General features: G+C 44.0%; 2 protein-coding genes across 3 annotated transcripts in view; both read left to right on the top strand.

Annotated features, from left to right (window-relative positions):
• The window catches only part of VPS33A (VPS33A core subunit of CORVET and HOPS complexes), a 28,480-nt gene extending 13,314 nt beyond the window's left edge, over positions 1–15,166 (top strand). For both annotated transcript variants that reach the window (XM_060310436.1, XM_030860204.2), the window contains 7 exons: positions 2,730–2,923; positions 4,349–4,475; positions 5,358–5,425; positions 6,746–6,883; positions 9,313–9,450; positions 11,322–11,490; positions 11,885–15,166. In XM_060310436.1, the coding sequence (XP_060166419.1) occupies positions 2,730–2,923; positions 4,349–4,475; positions 5,358–5,425; positions 6,746–6,883; positions 9,313–9,450; positions 11,322–11,490; positions 11,885–12,066 (1,016 nt within the window). In that variant the 3' untranslated portion in view covers positions 12,067–15,166. The remainder of the gene's footprint in view (positions 1–2,729; positions 2,924–4,348; positions 4,476–5,357; positions 5,426–6,745; positions 6,884–9,312; positions 9,451–11,321; positions 11,491–11,884) is intronic.
• A 731-nt stretch (positions 15,167–15,897) lies between these two features.
• On the top strand, positions 15,898–17,066 carry LOC132598363 (uncharacterized). The gene is made up of 2 exons (XM_060310790.1): positions 15,898–16,027; positions 16,907–17,066. Exon 2 carries the CDS (start codon positions 16,932–16,934, stop codon positions 17,064–17,066), a length of 135 nt encoding a protein of 44 aa, XP_060166773.1. The 5' UTR covers positions 15,898–16,027; positions 16,907–16,931.
• Positions 17,067–17,207: the final 141 nt, after the last annotated feature.

Here is a 17,207-nt window from a genome sequence, read left to right as displayed (position 1 = left end):
TCTTCCGTTGCGGAGCACAGGCTCCGGACGCGCAGGCTCAGCGGCCATGGCTCACGGGCCCAGCCGCTCCGCGGCATGTGGGATCTTCCCGGACCGGGGCACGAACCCGTGTCCCCTGCATCGGCAGGCGGACTCTCAACCACTGCGCCACCAGGGAAGCCCTGCCATGTCTTTTTTTTAATTTATTTTTATTTTTTTGGCCATGCCACACGGCTTGCGGGATCTTAGCTGCAGGGATCAAACCCAGGCCCTCGGAAATGAAAGCACGGAGCCCTAACCACTGGACCGCCAGGAAATTCCCATATATACCATGTCTTTAAAAACATCTGAAGCTCTGGCGACCCCGAGGTCACATTCCCACATTGCAGCTGGTGCCCAGCGGAGATCCCGCTTTAGACATGCCCCTGTCTCCAGTTTATGACAGGTCCCACCACTCCCTCTGTCCCATCCAGGCCCCCTTCTCTGGTTTCCATCAGCCCCTGACCTCTATTGCCATCCTGAATTACATCACAGGGAGCCAAGGAACAGCCTAGAAAAAGAAAACACAGAGACAGAAAACAGACTAGTGGTGGCCAGGACTCGAAGAGGTTGGGGAGTGACTGCTTATTGGGTGTGGGGTTTCCTTTTGGGATAAAAAGGTTCTGGAACTAGGTACTAGCTGTGGTTGTACAAAGTTGTGTATGTACTAAATGCTACTGCACTGTTCACTGTAAAATGGTTAAAATGGTAAATTTTATGTTGTGCGTATTTTAACCATAAGGATGGATAGATAGCCGAGGGAATGGGTGAAGACACAGCCATGAAGAGGGGTTTCCACAAAACAAAGAGTCTTTAGTGATAAAGTTATAAAAAGTCTTATTTTTAAATTATTTGTTCCAAAAGATGACATCTTAAATACTTTTTAAAACTCCATTTCATTGACAGAGGAGTTCTGTGCTGGATAGTAGGTGGGAGTCAAAGAAACGAGGTAGCAGGGCTGTTGGAAAAAAAAAAAAAAAAAACAGAAGGAAACAAGGGTGCCTCTCCTCTCATGGTCCCAGAGAGTGAAACACCCAGGAGACCATTAAAGGGAGCTAGAGTTTAGAGCAGGGAGATGACCTGTGAGGCAGCCTCAGGGGGCTCTGTCTAAGACAGGTGAGAGGTAGGAGGGGATTCTCCAAGAAGAGAAGGAATATGTATAAATTCCCAGTTTCTCTGCAGCAAGTTTTTTCCATAATATGAGTCAAATATCAGTTAAGGGAAAATTGGAAAAATAAAGAAGGAAAACATAGATCTCCCGTTATCCCTGAAGCCCTACCCCCCAAACCTTGGGACAGCCAATGTTAATATTTTGGTGTATTTCCTTATAGTCTTTTTCTGTGCAGAGTTTATTTTAGTTAACAAAAAATAAATAGCATCAGCTTGTCCAAATTATTCTGAACCTCTTTTTTTGTCGTTTTTTTTTTTCACCTCGCGGCTTGCGGGGTTCCCCAACCAGGGATTGAACCCTGGCCCTCGGCAGTGAAAGCATGGAGTCCTAACCACTGGACCGCCAGGGAATTCCCTGAATCTCTTTTTTGATTTGGTATAATATGAGCATTTTCTCAGCATATGCATAATTTTAACAGCTTAATTAAAATCCATAATATATATTATACCGTGATTTGCATAATCCTTCCCCTAATGTTGGGCATTTTAGGTTGTTTGGGGGTTTTTTATGGTTATAAAAACATCTGTATACAAAAAATTTTTTTCATATAGCATATTACTTTCTTTCGCTACATTCTCTGATGTGGGATTTTGGGGTCAAAGGTGTTAACGTTATAAGGCCCTTGATTCATATTGCCAAGCTTCTTAGAGTTAAACCAGTTTATAGGCAACTCATAAGGGCGTGTGGGGTGTTCTCGGAAATGGTGACTAAGTTGGTTTGGGAGGAACAGAGACGGGAGAAGAGGGTTAAGGCTACTTAGTGGAGGGACTGGATGCTGTGCTGAGGAATTTGGGAGCTTGTTCTAGAGCGGGGTGGACAACTTCTGTAAAGAGCCAGATAGCAAATATTTTAGGTCATGCAGTGCCTCTGTGGAATCTCACTTCTCCTTTATAATGTGAAAGCAGCCCCAAATGAGACATAATGAAAAGGCATGGCTTTGTGCCAATAAAACTTTCTTTATAAAAACAGGAAGTGGGCTTTCAAACTATTTTCGACAACAACCTATAGTAAGAAATATATTTTATATCATGACCTAGTACATGCACACATATGTGTGTGTGAAACTGAAGCAACATTTTATTTAAAAGAAAAACCACTCTACTTCATGTGATGCACTATGGTATTTAATGTTTTGTTTGTTTATAATGCTAATTGCAACCCACCAACTTGATTTCATGATCTACTAATAGGACATGACTTACAGTTTGAAAAATGCCGGAAGATAATGGGGAGAGCCTTGTAATTTTTTTTAAGTGAAAAAGTAACGTGATCCCTGAATAAGTTCAGGAACTGGTCATTGCTGCAGTGCTTCAGATAGGTGCCCCCAAAGAAAAGTGGAACCATGATATGAATATTCAAGAGTCACTACATTCTGTACTTTGATCGTGGAAAAATCAGAACCTCAGTGCTATACTCCAGTTTTTTCTAAAGCCGGCTTCCATCCTCTCCTAAGTTGGAAGATTCTGTTTTGTGCCTGAGCACTTGACTGGTTCTTCCATTAAATGCACGCAGAGCCTTGTTCCCTTCCACTGTTGTTCAGGTTACGTGAAATTACCTCCGGAGAAATTTGCACCTAAGAAACAGGGTGATGGTGGTAAGGACCTTCCCACGGAAGCAAAGAAGCTTCAGCTGAATTCTGCGGAGGAGCTGTATGCTGAGATCCGAGATAAAAACTTCAATGCAGTGGGCTCCGTGCTTAGCAAGAAAGCAAAGGTGATCTCTGCAGCATTTGAGGTGAGACGGTTTGGTTGTCATCCTGATTCTGGCTAGACTGCCCACCCCACGAAGGAAGGAAGAGCTGCCAGAAGTGCAGCCACTAAGCAGAGCTGCAGTTCTCATCCTAAGAAACTGCGGACTCAGCCATTGGAGGACCCAAGATTTTCTTTTTAAACTTCTTCCCAGATCCATGAGAAAAGGTGTTAAGTTTTTCTCCTTTTGGGGGAGAAAGGGGTAGTGTTTGCAGTTTACAAGCTTTCACCATAAATATTTGTTTTACCTTCCTTTTAATTATTTCCTATCTCACTTAAGAGGAAGGCAGCTGTAAAAAAAAAAAAAAAAAAAAAGGAAGCCAGCTGTACTCTAAATAAAATATCCTCTATAATAGAACTTGCAATTTGGGCCAAAAGCTCCCAGTTTAGCCAACATGCAGGGGACCCTGCAGATAAGATAGGTGATAATAAGAGTGAAATCCCAGCAGCCCAGAGCTTTTAAATTGGCGGCTTCATTATCACCTTCCTGCCTCCTCTTGTCCCACCACTGATTTATTCTTGGTTAAAGCTCATTTTTGAAACATGAGAATTCAGTAAGATGCTGAACTCTGTGTATTTAATCTTTGGAAACTTATTTGGGAGAATTTTTGAAGGCTGATTTTTTTTTTACTGAGTGTGTATTCCAGGTTTCATCTTTCTTAGGAATTGTGTTTGCTAATTGATTTTCTTCAAATTTCTGAAGTTACTTTTGGCTTAAATTACTAAATTTTGCAAAAAAAAATTTTTTCTCATCACCCAGGAAACTTCTCTTTATTCATGGACAGTATTCAAGATTGAGTTCAGCAGTAAGAATGGATTTTTTTCTATTATGGAGGAAATGTTTTGCCATTTATGTTCCCCTCTTAACATGTCTTTGTTTTAATTTTTTTACTCAGAAATGTTTGTGGACAACCTAGTACTGTCCCCCACAAATACTAATCACAATATGATCTGATGCCTGGAAAGAATAAACATTAGGCATTTGCTCCCTTAAAAAGTACTAATGCGGGCTTTCCTGGTGGCGCAGTGGTTGAGAGTCTGCCTGCCGATGCAGGGGACACAGGTTCGTGCCCCGGTCCAAGAAGATCCCACATGCCGCGGAGCGGCTGGGCCTGTGAGCCATGGCCGCTGAGCCTGCGCGTCCAGAGCCTGTGCTCCGCAACAGGAGAGGCCACGACAGTGAGAGGTCCGCGTACCGCAAAAAAAAAAAAAAAGTACTAATGCAGTGAACGGGAACAACGAGCCTATCTTTTCTGTTTTTCTGGGTCATGTTGGAGGTGGGTTTGGCCTGATTTATTTGTATTCTGTTCTTTCTCATTAGTATAAATTAAAGGTCCTCTAAGCAATACAAAGAACAGAGCACTTAAAATATTTTCGCCGCTCAACGGTTCTGCTGTTTTCCGTGTTTCAGGAGAGGCACAACGCCAAGACCGTTGGGGAGATCAAGCAGTTCGTTTCGCAACTGCCCCACATGCAGGCAGCAAGGGGCTCCCTCGCAAACCACACCTCGATTGCAGAGCTAATCAAAGATGTAACTAGTGAGTATCCTTGGGAATGCTCGTGCTCACCTGGGGCTGACTTGCACGCACTGTGACTGACACCGTGATCATTGGCACCACAGTACTCCCTTGGGAAGGTCAGCTCTGTTTTAACACTGTATGTTATTCTCAGTGTTAAGTATTCGAATGTTTATAGTCAAAAATGTTCCCTTTGTGGTTAACTCAATTTTTTTCATTATTAAAATCATGTAATCATATGATAAAATGTTTGGAATGTCAAAAAGAGAAAAAAATTCTTCCCATAACATGAGGCGGTTAATTTTTCAGTCTGGTTTTTTTCCTGTTGTTAAGGATTACTTAATTAGAGCAGCATCATGTTTCTGTTTTAGTTCTTGTTTTTCTCTTGAAGACTCTCTGCAGAATTGGTAGAGAGCATATGTTAAGTATTTTGAAAGGGCTTGGAAGATGTGTTTACTCATTAAAACACAGGCTGTAAAAGCTGAGCTGGAGATTGTTCCATGCCCTGTTTTATAAAGTATACTTTGAATCTTATATAAAAGTGTTGGAAAATCAGTCCATTGTTTTCATATTAATAGAAGTGGAAATCAAGTGAAACTGGGTTGGATCTGATGATGCAAGTAAAATGCTCTTTCAAAATTAGCTTTCATTGATACTGAGAAAAAATTCTTGAGTCCTTATTAGCGTCCTAAGGATAGCAAAGGGGTGCAGTGGTCGACTGTTTCTAGATGTCATTTAGGAGCTCAGGGTTGAAAGGGTTTCCATGTTTCTTAGAAGATTCTTTTCAGGTGACGATTTGAACTTTTTGCTTTCTTTTGTGTGTGTCTTGTTTCTTAATCATGCTCTGTGTATAAAAGGGTTAACATTAATTTCTTAGTTACAAATTTGCTAATTCCATTTTAGCTTCTGAAGACTTCTTTGATAAATTAACAGTGGAGCAGGAGTTTATGTCTGGAATAGACACTGATAAGGTATGTGTACAATAAAACTGTTCTAACATAATTGATCCCTTATCAAACGTAAGATTATACCTAGAAAAGCAATTGCTTTGATTCCCATGCCTTGTCTACATTTTTTTTTTTTTTTAAGATGTTGGGGGGCGTTTCCCTGGTGGCGCAGTGGTCGAGAATCTGCCTGCCAATGCAGGGGACACGGCATGAGCTACTGAGCCTGCGCGTCTGGAGCCTATGCTCCGCAACAAGAGAGGCCACGATAGTGAGAGGCCCGTGCACTGCGGTGAAGAGTGGCCCCCGCTCGCCACAACTAGAGAAAGCCCTCGCATAGAAATGAAGACCCAACCCAGCCAAAAATAGATAAATAAATAAATTTATAAGATGTTGGGGGTAGGAGTTTATTAATTAATTTATTTATTTTGGTTCACGGGCCTAGTTGCTCCACGGCATGTGGGATCCTCCCAGACCAGGGCTCGAACCCGTGTCCCCTGCATTAGCAGGCAGATTCTCGACCACTGCGCCACCAGGGAAGCCCCTTGTCTACATATTTTGAAGAGCAAATGCAAAATGTGAAAACAGAGATTTTATCAAGTATCATATATTTAACGTTATCCTATGCAAGGCACTTTCTGCAGTGCATGGAGAGGTGAGACCCAGCCCCTAAAATCAAAGACCTTTAAGGACTATAATAGATAAATGAATAGATTTGCTTTCTGAGAGGATTGATCATATAATTTCCCTTAAATACTCACTTCTATTACTAAATTTAAAATTATTCGATTTATGAAAATTCCCATCTTCTAAAAAGATTCCTGTCACTTTATGCTGATAAATTGCTGCTGTTATGGTCACACACCCGGGACATGCAGCAGCCTCTCCCAAGGTTGTCCGTGGAGACAGGTGAGTCCAGACAGGCCGCTGGATTGCCTGCGTGTGCCCTCACTGCCCTGCACTCCCCATCGCTGGTGTGTCTCCATGGTGACGGGGATGCGTGTAGCAGGGGCAGAGGAGCTACTTCGGAGGGGGCTTAGGGACAGTGAAAAAAAGAATGAACCGTTCTCCCACTCATCTCCTCTTTTTTTGTTTTCATTTTTTATTTTATTTTGGAGTATAGTTGATTAACAATGTTGAGTTAGCTTCAGGTGCACAGCAAAGTGATTCAGATATGTATATACATACATATACACACACATGTATAGGAATAGATTATGGTATCTTTTCAAATTCTCTTCCCATCCAGGTCACCACACAATATTTGACTTTGAAAAATAATAGTAAATATCAAGTTCTTTAGGTCCCCAAACCAGAGGCTGGTACCGGTATATATTTTGTTTCCAGGTCAACAGTTACATTGAGGATTGTATTGCCCAAAAGCATCCGCTGATCAAGGTGTTAAGACTAGTTTGCCTCCAATCCGTGTGCAATAGTGGACTCAAACAAAAAGTTTTGGATTATTACAAAAGAGAAATCCTGCAGGTCAGTATAGTTTTAAATTACTAATTTGCCAGGGGAGAAAACATCTTTTTAAAAAAATACTTCCCAAAGCTGCTATTTTGGTATAGTGTTTCCACTGTCTTTTAAATTTTTTAATACATGGAGGGATTGTCCTTGGTATTCATTGTTTACTGTGTTTGCATAATAATAACAATAGTTAATGTTTATTGAGCTTTCACTATGTGCCAGGCTCAATTGGAAGAGCTTTATGTGTATTCATTTGTTTAATCCTTACAACAGTGCTGAGTTGTATACTCTTACCATCCCCATTTTATGGATGAGAAAAGTAAGGCACAGAGTAGTGCTATAACTTGCCCAAGGTCACCAGCTAGTATGTGGCAGAGCCAGGGATAAAACCCAGGTAGCCAGGGTCTAGTGCTCTTGTTGTTAACCCAACTATTCGATGGAGGAAGGGGACTTTTTGCACATTTCTGATGATGATTCTTTAGCCAACTTACTTAAATCAAGCCTGTTACTTTATAATAAGGAAAAGCCCACCCTTGTTTTTAAAATTCTCCCTTCTGTTTAAAAATGTCTCAGGCACTATTTATTTGCTATTACTAGTCACAGTTAAGTATGTTAGTGTTAAAACTAAATACTCATTCAGGTTGGGTTTTGGGGGGTTTTTGTTTGTTTGTTTTTTGCCTTTTAAAAAGTTACACAAATGACACGTGCATTCTCATCATATGACGTTCAAACAAAGCAGAAGTACATGGTGCAAACCATGACCCTCCCCCGCCTCCCCCCATTTCCCTCCCTGGAAGGGACCAATGTCAGCAGTTTGGTTTGTGTACTCCCAGATTCCTGTCTTTGCATCTATGTACAAAGAATGTTTACATACACAGACCATGGGGCGAGACCAGCTGGATCCACGTCCCAGCTCTGTTACTCATTAGCTGTGTGACCTTGGGCAAGTTATTTAAACTTCTCTATAAAATGGAGATAATAGTGGCTACCTTGTGGGGTTATAATAAGAATGACTGAGTTAACATATGTAAAGCACTTAGAACACACCAGTGCCCCCCGCCATAGAAAGTATTATATAAGTGTTAGCTATTATTATTACTTACTATATCTTTTTTGACAAAAATAAAATCCTACTATACGTAATAGTCTTCTTATATTTTTTTGTCCTTAAGAATAAATCCAGAAGGTCTTTCTTATCAGGATGTATAGATCTGCCTCTTTCTTTTTTTAATAGCTAATTATATCCCATATAAAAATATATGATAACTTATTTGATGCTCACTTAAGTTGGGTCCATAAATTGTGACTTTAAAGTAAAAAAATTTACATCATTCTTTGAGTGATCCAGTGAGCTGGATTTGCTGTAATGGCAAGCAGTTTTGGGGCAGGCTTCATCCCTGCCCTGCACCTGTGCCCATGGATGGTCGTTGCCTGGACTTCAGTAACATGCCCCAGAGTACAAACCAGTGGATTTGTTGCAAGTGCTCTTTTTTTTTTTAATTGAAGTAGAGTTGATTTACAATGTCATACCAATCTCTGCTGTACAGCACAGTGACTCAGTTATACACATAAAGACATTCTTTTTTTCATATTCTTTTCCATTATGGTTTATCACAGGATATTGAATATAGTTCCCTGTGCTCTACAGTAGGGCCTTGTTGTTTATCCATCCTATATATAATAGTTTACATCTGCTAACCCCAAACTCCCAGTCCTTCCCTCCTCACCCCCCTTTCCCCTTGGCAACCACAAGTCTGTTCTCTACGTCTGTGACTCTGTTTCTGTTTTGTCGATGGGTTCATCTGTGCCATATTTTAGATTCCACATGTATGTGATATCACATGGTATTTGTCTTTCTCTTTCTGACTTACTTCACTTGGTATGATAATCTCTAGTTGCATCCATGTTGCTGCAAATGGCATTATTTCATTCTTTCTTATGGCTGAGTAGTATTCCATTGTATATATGTACCAGATCTTCTTTATCCTTTCATCTGTCGATGGACATTTAGGTTGTTTCCATGTTTTAGCTATTGTAAATGGAGCTGCTATGAACATAGGGATGCATGTATTTTTTGAATTATAGTTTTGTCTGGATCTATGCCCGGAAGTGGGATTGCTGGATCATATGGCAGCTCTATTTTTAGTTTTCTGAGGAACCTCCATACAGATTTCCATAGTGGCTGCACCAACTTACATTCCCACCAACCGTGTAGGAGGGCTCCCTTTTCTCCACACCTCCTCCAGCATTTGTTATTTGTAGACTTTTTAATGATGGCCATTCTGACCCGTGTGAGGTGGTACCTCATTGTGGTTTTGACTTGCATTTCTCTAATAATTAGTGATGTTGAGCAGCTTTTCATGTGCCTACTGGCCATGTGTACGTGGAAGTGCTCTTTTTTGAAAGTCGCAGAAACCGTTTCCCTGATTCAACTTCTCTTGCAGACATACGGCTATGAGCACATATTGACCTTATACAACCTAGAGAAGGCTGGCCTGCTGAAACCACAGACAGGGGGCAGAAATACTTACCCAACCGTCCGGAAAACGTTACGCCTCTGGATGGATGATGTAAACGAGCAAGTAAGACGCTCCTGCTCCTCACCTCATTTGAGTTCCCAGTTAACAGGTTATTGCAACGACATACGCTACTTGATCTCCGCATCCACCTTGTTTTCTAACGACAGTTTTCTAATGCTTTGGAGAAAGTCGTGCATTCGTGTGGATCCCAGCAGGAAGCATAGGGTGCTCTGGCACTGGGTAGTTTGAGGGAGTTTCATAAAGACGGGGTGGACCAGAGAGAGGCAATGCAGTGGGGAACCCTCCCCAGCCGAGGCCTGAGGGCAGGGGAAGGGGACTGTTCCAGAACTGGGAGAGAAGAGCTGTGTGGCCAGGCCGTCTGACAAGCCGAGGGACACAACCAACCTCTGGCAGCACCACAGAGGGGAAGTCAGGGCAACAACTCACGCTGCCGTCCTCTCTCCAGTTTCCAGCTGGTGCAGAGCCCACGGGGCCGCCTCTGGGGCACAGAGCACCAGGGAGAAATGCGGGAGGGTCAGGCAAAGATCCAGTACAGGGAAAGCAAACGGTGAGAAGCAAGGCTCCTCCCACTTCCAACCTCAGCTTCCTCTCAGAGGCGAGCACTGTAACCAGTTTGTAATCTATCCTTCCAGAAAGATTCTGTGTACAGACAAACATTTTTACATAAATGGTGCATATTCTATACCACTGGTCTCCAAAGTAGGGTGCACTTTGCTTTATGTTTATTGTTTACTCCAATCTTTCTAAGTTTCATTTTTCTTATTTTCTTTTTTGGTTTTTCATAAGGGACTTTATTAGGCTGCGTCTTGCCGCAAAAGCTAACGGTCTCCTGCCTCAGTAGCAAAATTGGATTGTTTTTGTCCAGTGGGAATATAGATAATCTTAATTCCTGTGTTGTACAACGTAAGTCATAGATTAGTTCAGCTCTTCACAACGCTGACCTCTTTCCCCACCCCACCCACCACTTAACACTGTATCTTGAAGAGCCTTCTGTGATCTCATTCTTTTAAGTTCTTTTTAATTGCTACATAGGGACTTCCCTGGCGGTCCAGTGGTTAGGACTCTGATCTTCCACTGCACGGGGCCTGGGTTCGATCCCTGGTCGGGGAACTAAGATCCCTCAGGCTGAGTGCCAAGGCCAAGAATAAAATAATTTTTTTTTTTTTTTGCGGTACGCGGGCCTCTCACTGGTGCGGCCTCTCCCGTTGCGGAGCACAGGCTCTGGACGCGCAGGCTCAGCGGCCATGGCTCACGGGCCCAGCCGCTCCACGGTATGTGGGATCTTCCCGGACCGGGGCACGAACCGGCGTCCTCTGCATCGGCAGGCGGACTCTCAACCACTGCACCACCAGGGAAGCCCTAAAATAATTTTTTTAATTAATTGCTACCTAGTGGTTTTTCAGATACATCTTATTTTATGATTTATCAGATTTCTACTGATAGAAATTCAGGTCGTTTGCAGTCCTTTGCTAGTTCGCACAGTGTTGCAGTTAATATCTTTGTGCTTTGGTCTTTTGTCCTCTAGAGTACAAGTCCCTCTGTGGGATAAGTGTCTGAATGTGGAATTGCCGTGTTCAAGGGTTATATTCTCGCCTAGGGAGTTCCACGTTACCGTCCAAGAAGTTTCTTGCCAAACCAAGTAACAATTTTTCATCTTCAGTACCTATAGATGCTTTGAGTGGCTGTTGAAGATTTGAGTCAAAAGTGAACCTTTGGCTGCTAAGAACAGAGCCCAGCAGGGGTGGATTGGAACAGGATATTTCAATATTGGAGCAGGCTATTTCGGGGGTTTGTGTTTCTGCCTTCAAAGCCAAATCAAATAATTTTGGGTTACCCCACAAGCCACAGTTAGGCGGCTATATGTCTCTCTCTCGCTCTCTCTACAGGCCTTTTTTCCTTTAATTATTTAACAGAATCCCACGGACATATCGTATGTGTACAGTGGTTATGCCCCTCTCAGTGTGCGCCTGGCCCAGCTGCTTTCCCGGCCCGGCTGGCGGAGTATTGAGGAAGTTCTGCGCATCCTCCCAGGGCCCCACTTTGAGGAACGGCAGCCGTTGCCCACAGGGCTACAAAAGAAACGTAAGTCCACGGCCCGTATCCACAGATGATTATGTAGTGTTAGTGTGCTTTTCACGTATTATGCAATTGCTTTGTAAAATACATTTGTAAAGTACTTAGGAGTCAGAGTCCGATATACATACCTCTTTTGTTAGTTGTGAATTACATTGTAAGCGCTAGAACCCATTACTCCCTCAGGAGGAGCCGCTTTCAACCTCTGAACTGAGGATCTCAGAAGTTAGAAAAAACATAGAGATCAAAATCATGGTCCTGAGTTTCAAATGAATTGTCTGTACCAAGACATATATGACTACTTTTCCTTAGGAATGGTGTAATTTTTTTAAGTGGTGGGGAGAGGAGCATCAATAATAATTCTGTAAGCATCAATAAACATTCTGAAATGTTTATATCTTAGGTCAACCGGGAGAAAACCGCGTCACTCTGATATTTTTCCTCGGGGGTGTAACCTTTGCTGAAATTGCTGCCCTGCGATTTCTTTCCCAGCTGGAAGATGGAGGTACAGAATATGTCATCGCCACCACTAAGCTAATAAACGGGGCCAGCTGGATAGAGTCGCTAATGGAAAAACCTTTCTAGGGCGTTCAAAGGAGACTTACCGGTGAACTGCAGAATAAACGGCTCCTTTGAAGAAGTTGCTGGAAGGAAGTACAACCCCATGGAGGAATAATATGAGAATACAGAATTTACTTTGGGGTCAGCTTCTTAAGTTATGCTGTTTTCTCCTTTCTGCTTGTCTTTTGTGTTCCTAATTTCTTAAAGAAAGAAGAATGGAAGAGAATCAGCCAGGGTAAAAGACATAACAGTTTTTAATGTTCTGAGCTCAGGATCTTCATTGGAGACCTCTGGAAATATATTAAGGATGGTGGGATGGATAATCTATACAGCCACACAGATGGGTCCAGTTCTTAAGAAAGCAGGGACCAAGCAGGTAAAAATGAAAATAAAAGTGGAAGGTCTGACCGCTAATAAATAGTGCTGAATTTCTTAAAGGTGCATCATGCCTAGGGCAGTGGCCGAGTGTTGGGGGCCTAGGGCTAGTATTATCACTGAGTTGAGATTTCTTTTTCCTGCAGAACATGGCACGTTACATTCAATGTCACCAGTCTCTACCTTATCCGGTCAGTAAGGCAAGTTGTGTTCCTTCTGTTTTTGATTCCTCTGCTTCTAAAAAGCAAAAGGTTTGGAAGAGCTTCTTTCCCCAGAACAGCTTTATGATCTGCCTGATCAACTAAGTCAACTAAGTCAGTATGGGTCCCATACTTATCAAGGGCTTTTTACATTGAGTAACATAATAATTAGGGAGCAGCTTCCTAAGAATGTAACCATTCAAAGACGCATTCTTAGTGCACGTGTTATTAACTCTAAGACAATTTCAATGGTAGATGCCTCCAATTTTCTTCCCTGCCCACCGTGGGCTGCACCATCCATCCAGTCCCACTGTGAGCGGTGGCAGCTTGGCTTCTCCAGCATCTGGCAGCTCCCCCTCCCTGGTAAGTGCCACACGTGCTTTCCCAGCAGCCTGCGGACACACCTATTCGGCCTCAGGCATTTATTTTGCTAGAAAACACCCAGCCCCCTTTCAGTCCGTGGTCCGGTGACTTCACCCCCCTCTGGTGCAGCTTGTCAATGATCTTGGAGTCCAGCTGCTACCCTTCCTACAGGAGACTGCTAGACTGCAGGACAGAGGAGCTTGGGTGCTGGTGGCGAAGTTGGAAATCTTCCTCCTGCTCTATCCCAGCGTCTGGAGGAGTTAAGGCCAAGAAGGGGACCAAATTGACGGTTTCACAGCCTTGCCTGAGTCTCCAGCCAAATTAGCTGATCCCCGTCTTTGCTGGGGGCCAAAGTCAGTGTCCTTCCCCAGCTGTCATTTCTACTGTTAATTAGTACCCGTACATGTTTTCCTCACTTTCTTTCGCTAGTGGACGTCTCTTAGCACACTGCATGTTATGAGTGAAGGAGAAATTCTGTACTTTTAAAAAATCTCCTTAGTGTAAGAATGAGGGGTAGAAGAAGGAATATTTAAAAGATTAGCTACTCGAGGATTTAACTTGGCTTTGACATTCAGTATTTGGAAAGGTCTTAAAATGATTCCTGTTTTAGGAATCCTTTTTCAGCTACTTGTTATCCCAGGGAGATTAGTTTATACCTTCCAGCCCCAGCGGTTGTGAGTCTCAGCTGCTTTAGAGAATGAAATCCACCTTGTCTGTAAGTGTTTTCGGCTCATGGGATTCAATTTAAGTCCAGTCAAGTTTCCTTGGCTGGGGCTTTGTCCTGTGAACAGGTACTCAGTTGTGTCTCGTGTGTCTGCATTCACTGGTGACTCTATACTTGCTTGCTCCGAGCATAGTTAGGTCAGCTCCTAAAAATGCATTCAGCAGAAGACTTCAAAACATCAATTGCTTCATTTGTATGCAAATAGAAAGTGGTGGATAATTATATATTATACGCCTTTGTGTAAGTTCATTTAATACTTGAAGCAGTCTTTGTCTCCAAGGAGTGTGCCCTTACTGAGAAAAAGGGTATGTGAATGGTACGTTTATTCTTGGAGAGGGTGGATTGTTCACATCATGTCTGGACTTTTGTCTAGTTGGGTAGACGGTTCTACACCAGCAGTCCCACCAAAAAGAAGTCTACGTAGACAAAGAAGTCTACATAGACACTATTTTGTGTCATACTGTACACTTTTGAATTTTAGCCAACAGAAATAAGTATTTGAACTGTAGCTTAACGGTGGAGCAAGAGACTAATGGTTAAAAGAAGGAGGATTAAAAACAGCACATTTAATTCTTGAAGAGAACTGGGAAGGGGGGATCTCCATGCGATAGGCCACTGCAGCTCTGCCCTCACGGCAAGGATTATGATTAATCCGGCATGGAGTCTGTCTCTTGTTCTCAGTTGTATGTTAAAGACTGGCCTGTCACCAGGAGGCAGTGTTTGTATTCAGCAGAGCTGAACTCAAGAAGAAATACTTCTTTAAGAAAAACAACACCAGAACAAACAGAGTATCTAAAGCAGCCAGGAAGAGGGGCTGTAATCAAGATGGCAAGGCAGAGAAATACCGACATCGCATAGACTATGAATTATGAACAGACTGTGAATTATACTCTAGAGCCTGGTGTATTATATTCAATCATATGGTTTAACGATGACATACTGTAGAAAATAGAGGATGCCGTTTTGTCATCCAACAGTCAAAGGCAGTAATGTAAAATTTCTCAGATTCTCTTCGAAATGAATGCATATGAACTTCAAGCTACATGATGTTTCTCAGCTCCAGTTACTCTGTTGCTGTAAAATACCCCCAAACTGGGTGGTGACTAGAGTCTGCAAAGGCTGGAACACATAACTGACTTGAGATATCCATTTGAAGGTTGTGAGAGTTAAAGGGGAACAGAATCAGGCCTATTTTAATAGCCTTTTTCATGTTACTTTGGTGTGGGATGAGGGTATAAATCTCAGCTGTACTTTCTTTCCTGTGACTCGGCAGGACACAGAGCCCTCCAGATGACCAGCTCTCTGGGGTTGCAATTACTACGCACTGGCTTCCTGCGCAGCTTGATAATGTTCTGCTCCTGTTTCAGCCCGGCTGCGGCGGGGCAATGATTTGATAATAAGAGATCCTGATCAAATTAGAGAGCCATTTGCTTCTGGACGAGGATGTTAATAAAAGGGTTGATGTCCACACTGCCTGCTTTTTTTTAAAGGTCAAAACATATTCTTACTACAAACTACTACAAAAAGCAGAATCAGAAGCAGCATAAAGTTTGTGCTTTCTTTTCCCTTCATTATTACATCTGGGAAAGGGTCTATTCTTTATTGGCTGAAATCCTGACTGGTTCTTTTTGCCTTACATTTGGAGGAGTTGAAATTGGAAGTGGGCACATTGGGAAGGTGACTGTATAATGAGTCTCTAACCTGCTAAACTCTGTGAATTAGAATCAAGCACTTGGGAGCTCTTGATTCTCTGAGCTGGTTCTCACACACACACACACACACACGCAAATGCTCAAACTTGCATATGTTTTAAGACAACAGCTTTTGCTTTAGTTGGGCAGTCATGAGTGTTGTATGTACAGTGGTTCTTCTTGTCTGAGACTCAAGAGTAGGATGGGACTGCTCTCGATGGGAGTTTGTTAGGATTTGGACTGTATCCCACCTGCAGTGTTTAGAAAAGCCAGACAAGAGGGCCATGAAATCCCCCCTAGTGTACCACTTGCCCAGCCCATCTAAGTCAGGAGCTTTGCAGGCAAGTTCAGAGCTCTGTGGGCCGTGGTGGTGACATAGGCAGAGGATGGGCAGAGTTGCCAGCGCCCCGCCTGGTCTGGGATCGCCTGTGCGCAGCTCCGTGAGAGCTCAGGGACCACGTGAAGATTGTGATTGGTCTCTAGACCACACCTAGTTGGTGAGTGCAGCTGCTGCCTGAAAATCCCTCAGCTCTGCTGACATCGCTGGAGTGCACGCAAGCCTACCTTTGGACACCAGACCAGAGAGGGACCGTGGAGCTGCTGCGGTGGACGAGTCGTGGAAACTTTCCTGAGTGAGTGAAATGGGGAGAAAGGGAAGCTGGTGGTTGGCACTGAGGGGCGTTGCTGGGCAGGGCAGCAGTGGAGGTAAAGAACTGGTTTGTGATTGTTACCATATGATTCCATCTGTGGTGGAAGGTAGAGTGCTGGAGCAGATGCCAAGAGCACGATGGGGAAGGAGATTAGTCCAGAATCAAATTCATACCCACCTCTTGGCACTCCTGCTATCCTGGCTGGCCAGAAGGGCAAGCATGCCTGGTCACAAAGCAGGGATCCTCAAACTCTTGTGTACTAATAAGCCTTGGGGCCAGAGGAATTGCAGAGGGGCTGCAGTGAGGGTCTGCTGCTTTCCCCCTACTCAAAAGGCTTTCTTCTCTTCCCCTCCCAAGTAGCGCTGACAGCCAGGGCTGCAGCTTGAATGATGGCAAAAGAAAGCTTTACTTCACCAGCCCATTAGCAGCACTCACAACATTAAAAATGAATGAGGTGGATGGGAGGAGAGGGCTGGGGGTGAAGACCAGTGCAGCAGCTGGGGGTGAAGACCAGTGCAGCAGCGGGGTCTGGGAACCGCAGGCTTCTCTCTTCTCTGAGCCCAGATCCAGATCGGGAGCCTAAGAATGAGGGGAACTTTCGGTTTAAAAGAATTCTGTAGTGTCAGTGCAGAGTGTCCAGGTGGTTGTTAATGGAGAAAATCAGCACTTTGGGCTTCCTTAGCTTTAGGAAAGTATGTTCACTCTGTAGAGGGCCGGGACCTAGTCTAGACCCCTGTGTCCACGCTGCCTATAACAGTGCCTGGCTCAGCAGCGCTTGCTTAGGGTCCAGCGGAGGTTGGTCAAGGGGGGAGAACCGTCCTCTTTGCGTGCTCAGGGTCTCCCGGGTGCCCTGCCCCGCAGGTCCTCGGGCCTCCCGCGCAGGGCGATGCCGGCCTCGACCACTATCCACGTGCTGCAGCTGCTGCGGGAGCTGCTGGCCTTCGTGCTCCTCAGCTACACGGTGCTCATCGGGGCGCTGCTGCTGGCCGGCTGGACCACCTATTTCCTGGTGCTGAAGTGACAGCGCCCCTGGCCCGGCTCCCGCCCCTCCCGCCTCCCGCCCCGACCCCCGCCCCAGCAGCAGCCTGCCCAGCAGATCGCTACTCCGCCTCCGACTTCTGTCCTGACGGACCCGCACTGCCAGCTAACGAGAGAACTCTCC

This window comes from Globicephala melas, chromosome 13 (assembly GCF_963455315.2).
Source record: "Globicephala melas chromosome 13, mGloMel1.2, whole genome shotgun sequence".
In the NCBI taxonomy this organism is placed as follows: domain Eukaryota; kingdom Metazoa; phylum Chordata; class Mammalia; order Artiodactyla; family Delphinidae; genus Globicephala; species Globicephala melas.
Note: the sequence above shows the minus strand (reverse complement) of the source record. Positions and strands in the feature narration are given on the sequence as shown.

Excerpts from the sequence above, each read along its gene's own strand:
- LOC132598363 (XM_060310790.1), top strand. The coding sequence starts at position 16,932 with ATGCCGGCCTCGACCACTATCCACGTGCTGCAGCTGCTGCGGGAGCTG.